General features: G+C 46.1%; 1 protein-coding gene across 1 annotated transcript; it reads right to left on the bottom strand.

Annotated features, from left to right (window-relative positions):
* Positions 1-2,056: 2,056 nt before the first annotated feature.
* Positions 2,057-3,679, bottom strand: LOC124696805 (zinc finger protein ZAT9-like). The gene is made up of 2 exons (XM_047229474.1): positions 3,590-3,679; positions 2,057-3,036 (listed from the first exon to the last, which is right to left on the bottom strand). The coding sequence occupies exon 2, from the start codon at positions 3,032-3,034 to the stop codon at positions 2,057-2,059; it is 978 nt and encodes a 325-aa protein (XP_047085430.1). The 5' UTR covers positions 3,035-3,036; positions 3,590-3,679.
* Between the last annotated feature and the right edge of the window lie 11,616 nt (positions 3,680-15,295).

The raw sequence follows: 15,295 nt of genomic DNA on the forward strand, positions 1-15,295 counted from the left end.
TATTTTTACTCAGTATAAATGTATTCTTTGGAGTGTTGTTACATATTCTGTACAGAGGGAGTAATTCTTTTGAGCAATATGTTTGTTTGTAGCATTTGTGAGAGCATGGATTATAGTTACTAAACAATATAAAGGTATTTTTGATAACTCAAGGCTTTCACCCCATAGAAAATGAAGAGATATATTATGGTAGTCAAAAATTTCTCCCAGAAAATCACACCAGCCGCAATAGAGAAGAATATGACCCATATTACTTGTCACAGATTTAGTACAGAGTCGGAGCAACATAAAAATTCTTGGACTTTGGTCTTCCTATGTCCTGTTGCAATGAGTACCATCTCATCAGGGAAGAACTTGGAACATGACGCTTCCGATTTTTGTTTGTCTGGGCAACCTTCTGCACTCTGAACACCTTATCAACAAGCAATATAATGCCTATGCACTTCACAGCCTTTATCTGTATGCGTGTGATTACAGATTTACAGCAGTCCTTCAGCACTTAAAACGCATCTAAAGTGTTTAACTCCCACCATCCCATGAAAATTGTCTAAAATTTGTTTAAATTCAGATGCATCTAGACACTAAATAGCATAAAGATACATCTAAATTTTGACAAATCTCAGACAAGTTTCATGAGACGGGAGGAGTATTATTCTTTGAGCTGTTTTACCCTCAACATCTCCTTGGCTAATACCTATCAGATCTGTAGAATCGGGAGCTCACAGAAACAAATTTGAAGTGCTTAAGAAATTTGAATCAGAAGGAGGTTAGAAATATATGGTCCTGCACAGAGCGTTACCTGCGTGATTCAGTGAGCATGTTTATCCATTAGAATGCTGTTGTCTGATGCTAAGAACAAACTACTATCCTACTTCCTATGAGCGAAGTTAAAGGGCGTGTTTATACATTTGCATTCAGAATAGTCCCAGATGACAGGTCATAACTATTTTGAGAACTGAAATTTAACCTATCAATCTTGAATGAAATAATTCTGACTTGAGTACAACGCAGATAATGATCAGTCATGGCATCTGCCCTTTTTAAGGTTCATAAGAAGATAACACCTTATACCCAGCATAATCAAATGTGATAATTCTCTGGGAGTATATGTTTAGTGGTACCATGGCTTGTGGTGCAAAATCAATATATTTTCAGAAAATTATGAAATAACTGAGTGCGCTGGAAAACTAAATCTTTACCATATAAAAAAATCAAATGTAAATTCTGCACATGTTGACAAACAAAAAGAGATGCTACTGTTGATGAGTAGATCAAATTTGTGCCCAAAACTTTATGGCATCACAAAATTAAGTTATGTCAATTCAGAATTGTGCCAATCTTATAATACTGGCCTTTCAGTTCTTTCATAACTGCTTCTTTGAAGCCACAAACTCAATGATGCAGAAGATACAAATTATTGATTGCATGCACTGGTTTTATCCACAAATCTATGCATGTATTTTCTGTATTTTGGTATCAGCCCTGTAAAAAGTATCAGTATGAAATGAAAATAGTCACACAAGATCAAAACAATTCCAAATGCCAGGAATTTGGAATGCATAATCTGCACATCCTTTAACTGAGCAAAGCTAAAACTGAGCAATGAGCTGTTCTGAAACCAAATCAGCTGAACGAATTAGGAAGCTAAACCAGCTGAGCCAAAGGAGGAAAAAAAAAGAACTACAGTGAACTGAATAATAGTTGCTAGAGTCTTGGAGGCAAAAATAAATAAATAATTTCTGCAACATGGACAACGCTGCTCTCTACTAGGGAATAGCTAAATCTAGGACTAATGTGCTGCTTGTCAGAAACTACATATCAATGTTCGAGAACCAAAAAAAGGCAGTGCCACTAATGCGCTGATTGTCAGTGACTACATTTGAATGTTTGAGAGCCAAAAAAAAGGCAGTGGAACATGTACCAACACTGACCATTCCAAAGGACAGAATTGTGCATAATGATTGAGGAGACAGCATTCCCAGTTTCATACTCTTCAGCTATCAATTACTAGAAGTGTGGTTTTGCCACATGACCCGTGAAGAAACTGTAACCAATTTCAGACAACACCTAGCATTCCTTCACCCGGGAGGCTGCTTTCCACCCACGATGGATCTGGTTCAGATTTTGTTCTTGCTCTTCTGTAATTCCATATACTGGGAGCTGCAAGGCTGAGAACAAACAACTTGCGATCCTGTTCAAGCAGCTGTTTACGAGGTTGACTCGCTGCAGATTTGCGAATACCTCTGTGACCCTTCATGTGGCCTCCTAATGACCGAGGAGATGCGTAGACCTTTCCACACAGCTTGCACTCATATCTAGTTGTTGCCTTGAACACCTCTGAAAGACTGAGAAACTTCACTTCCTCGTAAGAGCTAGTAGAAGTTTCTGGCTCCACCAGCTCATTGTCTTCTCCGGTAAGGCCATGATGATCAGAAGAACTCAGCTCCATCATCTGCGTATCATACACCGCCTTGCCATCCATCTCACAGTCTTCATCCCGATTCACAAAATCTGAGCACATGCCATGATCTTCTGAAAGCATCACAAGAATGTGTGCGGCATCGACCTCCTCTATCCCGTCGGTCTTCATCGCTGCGGCAGGAACTGTGTCCAGAGCAATCCTCTTTGACCTCTTCTTTCTCACTGGAGCAGCAAATACAGCAGCATTTGGATCACCATCACCTACAGATACGTTGTGCTCCACAACCATCTTGTTCCTACGGCGCATGTGTACCCTCATATGTATGGACAGGGCATCACGGGAGGCAAAAGACTTGAAGCATAACTGGCATTCAGTCTTGGGGAACAATGCCCAAGGATCATCGTCACTGGAAGTGGAATCTGCCAGGCACGAAGACTTCAGGCACCTCTCCCGGAGACCATATCTCTCTCCGACGCTGTCAGTGCTCGGAGTGCCGCTCCTCTGTTTGTTGCGCCTGTTCCTATGGACCGCCATGTGGCCTCCAAGGGACATCCCAGAAGGGAAGCTCTTCTTGCAGTGCTTGCACCAATGCTTCCTCCCCGTCGGTGGCATGCCTGGATACATAGTAGTAGCAACCATTAATCAGAGTAAGAATCGGCAAAACAAGATGATAGCAGCAAGAAATCAAAATGGTACAGAGTGGTTCCTGAATATGGCGTTAAAAGGGGTTCTTTTATGGAGGGGGGAAACGGAAAACTTGGGGGAAAACCCATTTCATCTTCAAAATCAATTCGATGTTATCTTGTGGAATGGGTAGAAAATTTACCACAAATCTTTTGACCGTCAGTTCCACTGAGAATCAGGTAAAAAATATCTTTTTTGGATTCATAAGGAGGGACAGTAACCTGCGAGTTGCTACTCGTGGGAAAAACCAAGAACGCCAAATGGAGCAGTTTGGGGGTAAAGAATCGAATCATCCAAGAAAGGCTAAAGATTCAAACTTCACACAAGAACACAGCTAGGGTTCCGCCATGCCCCGGACGAAAGCCAGCGACTTTAACACTGAGCGAACAAATCAAGAACTCAAGATTTCTGCGCGGACTGAAAACCCCACCTCCTCCTTAGTAAGAAAAGAAAGGAAGAAGGGAAAAAAGAAAGAAAACCCACCTCCAGTACCGTCGATTCTTGGCCGGTCGAGGAATCAGAAGGAAGTTCTTGGCACGCCGGTGGGGGAAAGGGCGGCTCACTCCTCTCGTGCTGAATGCGCCGCGGCGGTGTTCTTGGCGAGTTGCCGTTTTGGGATGGAGGAGGCCTGGGCCGAGGAGGTAGACGCCGAGGCCTGCTTTTTTCTCTTTCTTGTTTGTTTTGGGGTTGGAGGAGCGAACATTTCTTTTCTTTTTCTTTGGATTGGAGGTGGGAGGAGCTTTGGAGGGGAAGACTGGAACGGCTAGTCGAGACGTGTTGTGGTACTGCCCTACTGTCCAGAAAACTTCACTGGTTCGACCCGTTTGCCACACTTGCCATTCTTCAAATTTCCAAACGTTAAGGGCCTGTTTGTTTTGCAGGTTCCGAAAAAGTAGGAATTGGGAAAGCACAAGAATAGAATAGGATTGTACAAATAAAAAAGATGTACAGTATGTGAAAGCACACGATCTTTTTTGAAACTGAATGTTTTAATTCATAGGAATAGGAAAAAGACAGGAATCCTAAATTCAGTAATCAAATCAAGGTTAAAAAAACCCGCAAAGGTAATCCTATGTCATCATTATGCAGTTTGGCCTTTGTCTTTTGTATTTGTGCCTATGAATGAAAGAAAGAGGTTTCTGTAGATTGGCGAATTCCTTCCTCTTTCCCCTTGAATCTAAACCAAATGAAAGATTACTTCATTTTCCTACGATATGTACCGTTGAATAGGGCCTTTTTGATCCACATGATTTCAGAAATGGGAATATGAAAAATGTAGGATGGTAATATCATGTTCCTGTGAATCCGACACGACTTTGTATGCATCAAAACTTGTTTCATTCCATGATAAGGAAAGCGAACGATTGCAAAACATCAATGAAGCTGATGTTTGGTCTCCTACGAGATATAACTGAAATGATTCCTTAGAAAAATATCTTATAGTGTTCAACCATAGGAATCAAACAACTAATGTAGGAAAAAATCATAAGGAAATGAATCCTCCAAAGCTCCTATGTAACTCAGAATCAAAGAGGCCTATTATCACTGAAGAACACAAATTATATTTCAACTATTCCTATGAATCAAAGAGACCCCTAAGGAATAGCATCAGCCTAAGATATGAAAGTTGTATGGAAAATTTTGTTTACACTAGCAAAGTGCAAATGGGCTGCACTAGATCCCTTCGTCCATTTTTTGTGATACAACACATTTTTATTTAACTCAAATGTTTGTGTTCAGGTGATACAAGCGCCAAGTAAATCCCTAGCAGTTCCTCTTTAGTATAGTACTTATTTGTCCTGCTTGGGTCCCTTATCACAAGCTCCAGCGTTGCATATGTGCTTTCAATCGGTACAAGATCAAGTAACGTTGTGAAGCTTTGTGCAGTAGCTTCCCATTGCTGAATCCCAAGCATCGTCTTCCTAATGTGTCCTATTCTCAATGTAACATGTTTTTTTTTTTTTGGGGGGGGGGGGGGGGGTCATTGCTTCTGCCAACAACTGGGGTATGAGAAGAAATGATAAGGTGTCCAAACTGGTTCCAAAGCATATGTATATATAGATAGATTTGCAGGGTATGATTGCTACAAATATTAATTGTGGATAATTTACATGGACTATTTTTGCACGGAAGATTTTCATAAATAATGTTCATGCTTGACATATATTTAATGGGAAATTGATCTTTCTCATCAGATAATTCGTCCATATATGTCTTGCTCATTTTAGATTCTTTTTATGGACAAATCTCATTTCAGGATCAGCAAGAAAACTTAATAATTGCCTCATATTTTATTTAACTAAATAGGAGATCTTCACATGCAATCTCCAATGTTAGCAAGATTGCCATCTCGGCCAGAAGATATATGAAACTGCCGACCACCACAGTCCCAATGTCCCATGAATCCACACTAGCAACCATCTTTTTCTTTACTAGTTTGTTGTTTGTGTAAAGAAAGCGAGAGTGAATAGATGGAACCCGGTGGCATTTGCTTCCATCTGAACTCCAAGTTCTATTGGTCCACGTTAGGAGTAGACTCAATCTGGTGGCAGGGTATTTTTCGTATTAAATTGAGTAGTAATTGCTAGGTGTAGTACATGGACCCCATGTGAAATTAATTTCCGCCCTTAGCCGGTGACCCTCATCCTCTCCCACCTAACTCTCTCACACCGCGCCCGCCCATGGAGCTCTGGACGCACTCGACGAGCTTGTCGGTCGCCTCCACGCCGCCTTCGAGGAGCACAGTGGGAGACGCGCGCGGGCTCGTGCTGGCGGTCGAGCACCAACATGGGTTCCCCAAAGGCGCCGCCGCTTCTTCGACCACCCGTCGCCGCCGGCTACTTCCACGTGCCCACTCGGCCAGGCCTAGGGCAGCATCGACGCGCTCATCGGCCGCCTCCGCGTCGCCTTGGAGGAGCACGGTGGGAGGTCCGGGGCCACCCCGTTTGGCGCTCGCACCATCCATGGATCCAAGCGCCAGCAGCTGCTCCTCCATCCCAAATCAAGGTGGCCAGAGTAGGTGCACGCCGACGGTACCCGGCCTGGACAAGTGCTCATGGCGGGGCGCGAAGGACCTTCCACAGCGCCGTCCGCCGTCATGCGCCCTGCCCACCTTCTTCACGAGTGCCATCCCCGCTCCTCGTCGATGTAGGTCGAAGGGCGGATCGAAGGGCGGCTCTACAGAACATCAAGGAGAGGCACTGCCGTTGGCGCCACCGTCTTTCGGTCGCTGCTGCACCTCCCCGCTCATCCCTATGCGTCATGTGCTACCTCGTCTGCACCGACCGCGAGAGAGGAAAATCAGTTGAGGAAGTTGTCTGACACTTTTACCTCCGTGTTTTTTTTCTCTCATGATAGGTCCTACAGCTGCGGGTGCAGCTGGCGCCTGGTTCATCTGAGAGTTTTCCAAAGCAGTGTGCCAACTTTTCCTACCTCATCCGATCTTACCCGTTACATTCGTGCATAGTAGGGTGACAATTTTTTGTTCTTCAAATCATGTGAGGTTGAACCTTTCCCTCTTGACCTTTTCCTCTTGACCATGACGGAATGTGACTAGTTTGCTCATAAAACAGTCCTGAGTGACCAGCGGACTCCTCTCTTGAAGTTCTGTGACCGAAGTTCTTATCTCTGGTAAGTTTTGTGACCAACCATACGATTATCTTTTCATGTTATATTGTGATCTAAATTCATACTTAAAGGAGACTAACTTCTGACGAGCGGAGAAAGACCCGTCGCTGGGTAGATTTGGGCTCATACGTCGTGCCCTGGAGGGCTAGACAAAATTAGCATAAAATACTTTATAGTTTGAGACGTCGTTTCATTTCAATGAAATGGGATAAAAAGGGATGCTTTTCATCTAAAAAAATCGCATAAAAGAAATCGGATTTTAATACTACTATGAGTTTTCTCTAGCCCTTTAAACTTACCTCAAAAGTTCCCGGATTTTACTTTGTTCTTCAAATTGAAATATGCTACTTCCTTCGTCCATAAAAAAATGTCTTAAATTTGACTAAATTTATATGTATTCTTATACTCTATAATGTCTAGATATATTTACAGTTTGACATATTTGTGGTATCCTTTTATGGACGCAGTGAGTATTTATAATTGTGATTAGCGAATATCAAGATGAATAGAAATCAATACTATACTATTTTCCTAGTATTATTTGAGGATATAAATTTTATTTAAGTAGGTTATTTATTTTTCTTCAATGCATTCTACAAAAAAAAATTGGGAACAAAACCTTGGTTATTCTCATTCACATATACTATATAGTATTAGGGATATGCACTAATTTGAGTTTAGATCCTAGGAGGATTTGGCTAGGTCAATATATGCACATTCGAGTATTTATGCATGGTACTCGCAAAAATAGGGATTATATATGCATACATGCAATTTCTTTCCGGTTTGAAGAAAACATCCAACAACAAAAGGTTTAATATAGAAATGTGCATGCTTACCGCTTTACAAGTGGTTTTTGATACGTTTCCTCAATTATTACCGTAAAATTCTGGTATATTTCTTTGAAAGTGAGTGAGTAACTAAGTAACTTTTCGTCTTCTCGTTTTTGAAAAGAAAAGCATCCTATCATTTGTGTGCGTAGATAGAAAACGGCTAGAGTTCACAAATATTTTAAAGCACAAATCAAACTGCAAAATTGAAACTGCGTACGAGCTCTTAAATATTTTCAAGCACAACCCGAACTACCAAGCTCTAACTACTTAGGCTGGTGCCAATGCATAGCCCCACTCTCACCCGCCACGTCAGCTTTTTTTTTCTCACTCTCATCCCACTCTCACCCCACGGTGCCAGTGCACGGGCTATAGTGCCAGCTCTCACTTCTCTCTCCTCCACATCAGCTTTTCTCTCTCCTCGACATCAGCATTTCTTTTTCAGATTACAACATTAAAAATAATGCAAGGAAATTATTTTATTGAACTAAAATTGTTACCGATTACATCATAAAAAAATTACATAAAAATTTGAAAAGATTACATAAAAATTTGAAAAAATTACATAATCTAGGCATTAGCCCACACATGCTCAATCAAATCATGCTGGAGCTGTGTATACATCGGTGAGTCCCTCATTTCGTTGTCCATCTGAATCCTGGCTGCTAGGCTTGGTGGTGCATGGTTGTGTATTGCAGGGCCGACATTGGACTCAACTGTCTCATAGTTGTTCTCCAAATTTGTACCACGCTCATCGTCGATGATCATGTTGTGCAGAATGACACATGCACGCATGATCAACCCAAGAGTACGCTTCGAGTAGGAGCGTCCCGGAACTACTAGAATGTTGAACCTAGCCTTCAGCACTTCAAAGGCACACTCGACATCTTTGCGCCAAGCTGATTGAGCAGCAGTGAACACTCGCTGCTTTTCACTTTGTGGAAGAGTAACACCTTTCATGAACACCGACCAGGAGGGGTAGATGCCGTCGGCAAGGTAGTAACCATAGTTGTACTCGTGTCCATTCACCGTGAAGTTCACTACGGGTGCTCCTCCCCTAAGCACATCAGTGAACAACGGCGACTGGTTGAGTACATTGATGTCGTTGTTGGACCCGGCCACTCCAAAAAAGGCATGCCAGATCCAACGGTCATACGACGCAACGACTTCTAAGATTATGGTAGGGTGCTTGATGTCTCCCCTTGTGAATTGACCAGCATGAGCCACTGGGCAGTTCCTCCACTACCAATGCATGCAATCGATGCTCCCTAACATGCCCGGAAAGCCACGCTCCTCGGCTTTCGCTATCGTACGCCGAGTATCCTCGACAGCTTGGTCGACGGCAAAACGTCTCCCCGTAACAGTCAATGATGCCTTCACAGAATCTATCTAGACAATCTGATGAAGTTTGTCTAGCTAACTTAAGCCACTCATCTATTGTATCTGCAGCGGCTCCATAAGCTAACAGACGCAAAGCCGCAGTACACTTTTGCAGGGAGAAAAACCAGCACGGTCGAGAGCATCAAATCTTTGGGTGAAATACGGAGAGTATTCACCCAATCTATCCACAATGCGCAGAAAGAGGGATCGTCTCATCCGGTACCTTCGCCGAAAGTAGCTCGGAGGATAATTGCAGTCGTCGGCGAAGTAGTCCTCGAAGAGCCGATCGTGGGCACCCAGACGATCACGCCTGATGAACTCTCGGCGGCGTCGCGGCCGTCTTGGCTCCGGCTCCTCGTTGAGCATCTCCTCCTCATACTCCGCCTGGAATGCAGCGATCATATCACCCTCCATTCCGTCGCTCGAACTGCTGCTAGACGAAGACATGGCGTTGAGAGGTGTGGAAATGAAGAGTGGAGGAGATGAAGTGAGGTGTGGAATGAGTGAAACCATATGGGGGGTATTTATAGGGGGTTTTGGCATTTTTTCCGGATTTTTTGAACCAGCAACGGCTACCCCAACGGCTAGCTGACGTGGACGAATCAGATCGCGCCACCTCAGCCTAGCCGTTACGCCCGCTCTCTCGCCCGCCCTCTCGCCCCGTGCTGCCAGCGCGCCGCCCCGCCTCTCGCCCGCCTATCGCCTCCCTCTCGCCCCCAGCGCGGGCGGTAGCCGGGCGGTAGCGGGCGATAGCGCCGGGCGCCCGCGCCACCGCCCCGCGATGCCCTCTCGCCCCTCTCTCGCCTGGCTCTCGCCCCGCCTAGGGCGGTAGCGCCTCCCCTAACGCCTGCGTTGGCACCAGCCTTTATTGCTTCTTGATCTGTCACCGGTGGAGGCGTGGAGCACATGTACACACATAGTAAAAGCAAGTCTACGCACTGTAGTACCTACAATTACGAAGGGCCATGGACACCCTTCTCATATCAATGAAATGGAACAGTGTGAAGTAGAGAGGAGAAACGATATATAGTTGGAGTACGCGATTCACATACATCAAGATCAATATTTGACATGCTAGTTTACATGTCTACAGTTAGTAGATGTCATGCCATGTTTCAAATAGTTATATGACTATAGGATTGAGAGGGATCAGGATTATGCATAATCGTGGCGTGCTTAAGGGTCTTTTTGGTACCTCATATCCTCCAGGTTTCAAAATGGACAGTGGGGCTTGACTTCTTGTTAGGTTTAGTTAAGGATGGCAATGGGTAAGGTATGTGTACGATAGAGAAATATTATATCCATATTTGAATAATCAGTGTGTTCAAAAAAGTACCCATACCTACGGATATGAAAATTCAGCCATACACATACCCGTATCTACGGATACAAAAATTTCTCAATACCTATACCCGGTGGGTACTCGTAGCCATCAGATCGATCAAATAGCACACATATTATTCACAATTGTACGTTTACCCTAGCACATTTGACAAAAAAAATGTCAATTATCTCAAGTCAGTAACAAGTTTTTGAGTACTATGACAATTACAAAAATTTACTAATCAAAATCTCATAATCTAATTGATAAGTTAACGAGAATAAACATCTAACATAAAAAATAATAACAAATGGGCAGGGTATGATTAACATGACCTATAGCAGTGTGCAATATTGTTATCCTTAGATCTGCTTGAACAATGTTTCCTGCCCAGGTGGCCTGTAGTTTACGCTCCTAAGAGCATCTCCAGCCGCGTCCCCCAAAGCGTCCCCAAAAGGGATTTGGGGCGCGCCGGACAAAAAAATCGTTCCAGCCGCGTCCCCCAAAGCCCATTTTTGTCCGGCGCGCCCGATACGGTGTCCGGCGCCCCGAGCCCGTCCCCGTCCCACAGGGGACGCACCGGGGACGCCGGACACAACGAAAAGCGAGGCGGGCTCCCACATGTCGGCGACTATTTGCATAAACCGTTGGTTCGCGCCTCTTTTCTCGTCGCTCCTTCCTTCCCGCGCCTCCCACTCCACCGCCGCCGCTGGATTTCCCGGCCGTTTGGGCGTCTGATCTCTGCTGAGAGTCGGCACCGTTGTCGCGGCTGGGGCTCCCGCCGGTCGTGGCGCCGCCGCCGCCGCCGCGCGCGCGTCCCGTAACGCGCCGTCAAATCCGCCCCACCTCCGCGCACAGAAGGTGCTCGACGACTTGCCATGTAGGCGCGATTGGCCGCTGTTTGTTCCGTCGTCTGCCTCGGTGCAATTTTAACCATTGATTTTGCTTTAGCCATGGACAGCGACGATGAGATGGTTGCCCTGCTGCTGGAGGACGAGCAAGCCTTCGACGACGACCTGCGGGAGCATTTGCTGATCATCGCGTCCCTCCGGTGACATGCTTGACGCTGAGGCGGAGAAGAGGAAGAGGTCGCGCCGCGGAGGATCAAGGCCGGGAAGAAGGAAGTCGAAGCCCCGGCAGAGGATGGAGGGGCATGCCATGCTGCACAACGACTACTTCGCCGATGACGCAACACATGCCGACAATTTTCGGCGCCGGTACAGGATGAGCAAGGGGCTGTTCATGAATATCCTCCACGGCGTTCGAGAGTTCGACCCCTACTTCAAGCTCAAGCCCGACGCTGTAGGCGTTCTCGGGTTCTCGTCCATTCAGAAGTGCACCGCCGCCATGAGGATGCTTGCATACGGAGGACCTGCCGATACACAGGACGACTACCTTCGCATGAGTGAGTCTACTGCCATTGAGTGCATGTACAAGTTTTGCCGAGGTGTGGTGGGAAAGTTTGGCAAATACTACTTGAGAGGGCCAACTGAGGAAGAGACTGCAAGGATCACGGCACAAAATGTTGCCAGAGGATTTCCTGGAATGCTTGGAAGCATCGATTGCATGCACTGGGCATGGAAGAACTGCCTGTTTGCTTGGCAAGGTATATACAAAGGGCGTCATGGATATTGCAGTGTGGTGCTTGAAGCTGTGGCAGATTATGACCTGTGGATTTGGCATTCTTTCTTTGGCATGGCGGGATCACACAATGACATCAACGTGTTGCAGCCGGTCTCCGGTGTTCAGCAGACTAGTGGAAGGGCATGCTCCACCATGCAACTATGAGATCAATGGCCACCAATATACCAAAGGCTATTATCTAGCCGATGGTATATATCCAAAATGGGCCACTTTTGTCAAAACAATCTCGAATCCATCAGGTCTGTAGAATTCCCACTTTGCTACACGACAGGTGTCGAGGGTGCTCCTCGGCAATGCCCTCCGATAGGGGCTTAGGGTTGATGGAATCCTGCAAGCTGACGTGAGTCATCGGTTCACAGACAAGCGGGGAGAGCGATTTACCCAGGTTCGGGGCCCTCGATGAGGTAAAACCCTTACGTCATGCCTGTCTGTTCTTTGATCATGATGAAAACAGGTTACAATGGGGTGCCGAATAGTTCGGCTGTGATCTCATCGAGATGTTGGTTGCTAGGGTAACCTAGTTCTAAGCTTCTGCAGGCTAGTATTGCTAAGATTGATTGTGTCCCTCGATAGCCCCTCTCCCCGGCCTTTATATAGGTGGCCAGGTCTCGAGAGGTCTAATCGAGTACGAGTAGGTTTACAATAGATCTATTTCCAATCTTTCCTTGTTCGGCTTCCTCCGCGTCTTGTACTCCAAGTAATCTTCCGTCGCACCGCCCTAGTGGCCCATCTTGCCGTCGAGTTTCTTCATGGGCCTCCTGCTGGACCACATAGGGTAGAGCAACATTGGTTACCCGAAGGGTAATGCCCACGTCAGTAGCCCCCGAGTGTCTAGCCGAACATAATTCGGGTACAGACTAGAGCATGTATTCTTCCGAAGTCCTTCTCCTCGATCATTCTTGCGTTTCTTTTATCTTCTATTTTCTATCGGGTGCGCGCCAGCGCTCCCGATGGGAGTAGCCCCCGAGTCTAGGTACGGATGCTTGCAATCCGTGCGTAGACTCAAGTTGTACCACTCGAACATTTTCTTTTGTCGAAGCTTTTTCCTGCGGGTCTTTGTAGTCCATCCGATACATTTTCTTTATGCAAGGGATAACGAATAACGTGCCCAACTTCTGTTGATTAACTGCCGATGGCAAAACAACGTTACCCTACACAGAATCAAGTCCCCGGGCATGATCCTGGAGTGCGAAAAAGTTTTATCGGGTGCGCGTTCAGTGCTCCCGATGGGAGTAGCCCCCGAGTCTGGGCACGGGTGCTTACATCCGGGTACAGACTCAAGTCAAGTTTTTCCTTCGAACCTTTATTCTATCGGGTGCGCGTCAGCGCTCCCGATGGGAGTAGCCCCCGAGCCTAGGTGCGGATGCTCGCAATCCGTGCGTAGGCTTAAGTTGTTCACCCGATACTTTCTTATCTTTTCGTATGCAATGATTCCTCATGATGTCATTGATGTCGTTTTTCTGTCCCCTTGATTTTGACTGATAAGACGCAACCTACTGGCCCTGTTTTCGAGCAATTCCTGCACCTCTTTACACGGTTAGCGAGGCACCTCCTCGATTTCCGCAACCATTAACTGGATAAAAGGCCCATTAACAATACGAAGCCTTCCTTAAGTTCCCCAAGAGATAGAAATCCCTAGCATTCTCCTTCATTCAATCGTTCGCCGTTCTTCTTCTTCTTCTGTTCACAACTGCTCGCGCCGCCACCACTGTCTTCCGATTTCTCCTAGATCTCACAATGGTGAAAAAGAAGAATCCTAGCGCTGCCGCCAGTTCCACGAGCGGCGGTGCCGCCGCCAAATCTTCCTCGATTCTTTCGAAGGAAGGCGCGCCTGGCGCTCCTCCCCCAGCTCCGGCGCCAATGGCACCACCAAGTTCAAGCAGCCGAGGCCCGGAGATTGGACAGCCTCTACCGTCACCAAGCGTGACGAAAAAAGATCCCGAAGCCTGGGATTGATCTCCTCCGATGAGGGAATGTGATCTTTTCGGTGCGATTTCTCGACCTAATCCCCCGCCGGTTTTACTGTGATGTTCTTATCGTTCTTATACCGAGGTCTTTCGCTTCCCGTCCACGAATTCCTCCTCCATCTCTTGCGAACTTACGAAATCCAGTTATGGCAACTCACTCCCAACTCAATCCTCCACGTTGCTGTATTTATCACCCTCCGCGAAGCATATCTGGGCGTTGAGCCTCATTTTGGGTTGTGGAAAAAGATCTTCTATGTGAAAAGATACAGCAGTAGTAACGGATCTTTTGTCACCGGAGGAGTGGGATTTGTAGCCCGTTCGGATGTCAATTACTTCAATTTCCCAATGAAAGAGTCCGTGCAAGGGTGGAGATTGAAGTGGTTCTATATCAAGGATTCTTTATCACCCGAATCTCAGCTTTCCCTGTTTTGTCGATGCCCTTGAAGCCAAGCCTAAGAATTCCCGGAAGAATGTTCTCTCTCCCGACGAAAAAGTAGCCGCCGACGAACTATTCGCTAGATTTCTTCGGATTAAAGAAGCTGATGGCCAAACCATGGTTGGTACTGAGGTAGCGGCAGTGTTCTTGAAACGTCGAGTCCAACCAATTATGGCTAGAATTCGTCCAATGTGGTTGTATTCGGGTCCAAAGGATGAGACCAGAATTAATGTTGCCGAGCTGTCGGAGAAAGAACTGCTTGATGACGTTCGTCGACTCACTTTCTTCAGCCAAGAAGACTCGATCCCGTTGTTGTCCCCGTATACTCCTTTTGATGCCGATCATCCACCGCCAGAGGTAATTTTCCTCCTCAGATTCTTCTTATGCTGCTATTTACTTAATCAACATGATTACTGTTATTCTTATTCATCCTTTCTTCTATAGACCCTCGTAGCTTCCGGGGAATTTCATAACTTGCCAAATGATACTTCTGGAGGAAGAGGCTCTTCAGAACCCGTTGACTCTCGTACTGTTGAGCATAAAAACCCAACAAGCGATCACAATGACCCGACAGATTCTGAAACTGCTCACACCAATCTCCCCCCATCAGCCGATGACACTTGCGACACAGAGGGATCAGTGCGTGATGACGACGCTGATCACGATGCCTTTGTTAATGCAGCTGCGGAGGAGACCAGGGCTCCATCTACGAAGAGGTCAATCGGCGGCTTTGCCGATGAAGATGATCTTCTTGATATGTAAGTGTTCTTTTTCTTCTTACTATTTTCAGCTCCTTGGTCTTTTCATATTTTTCTCATAACTTAGTCGATCAAACCTTCCTTGTAGTGACGAGGATCTTATTGACCCGCCACCTAAGAGGGTCAGGTCTGATGCTGTCTCGCCAGCCGCCGCAGCTTCCGAAGCTTCAGCTCCTAAAGCGGCTCCCGCGGCGCAAGCATCGACTGCCTCCTCCCTTTCCAGAGG

The sequence above is a fragment of the Lolium rigidum genome, chromosome 3 (genome assembly GCF_022539505.1).
Source record: "Lolium rigidum isolate FL_2022 chromosome 3, APGP_CSIRO_Lrig_0.1, whole genome shotgun sequence".
Lineage (NCBI taxonomy): Eukaryota > Viridiplantae > Streptophyta > Magnoliopsida > Poales > Poaceae > Lolium > Lolium rigidum.

What these genes read in the sequence shown, in the direction of transcription:
- LOC124696805 (XM_047229474.1), bottom strand. Translation starts at nt 3,034, where the DNA reads ATGCCACCGACGGGGAGGAAGCATTGGTGCAAGCACTGCAAGAAGAGC.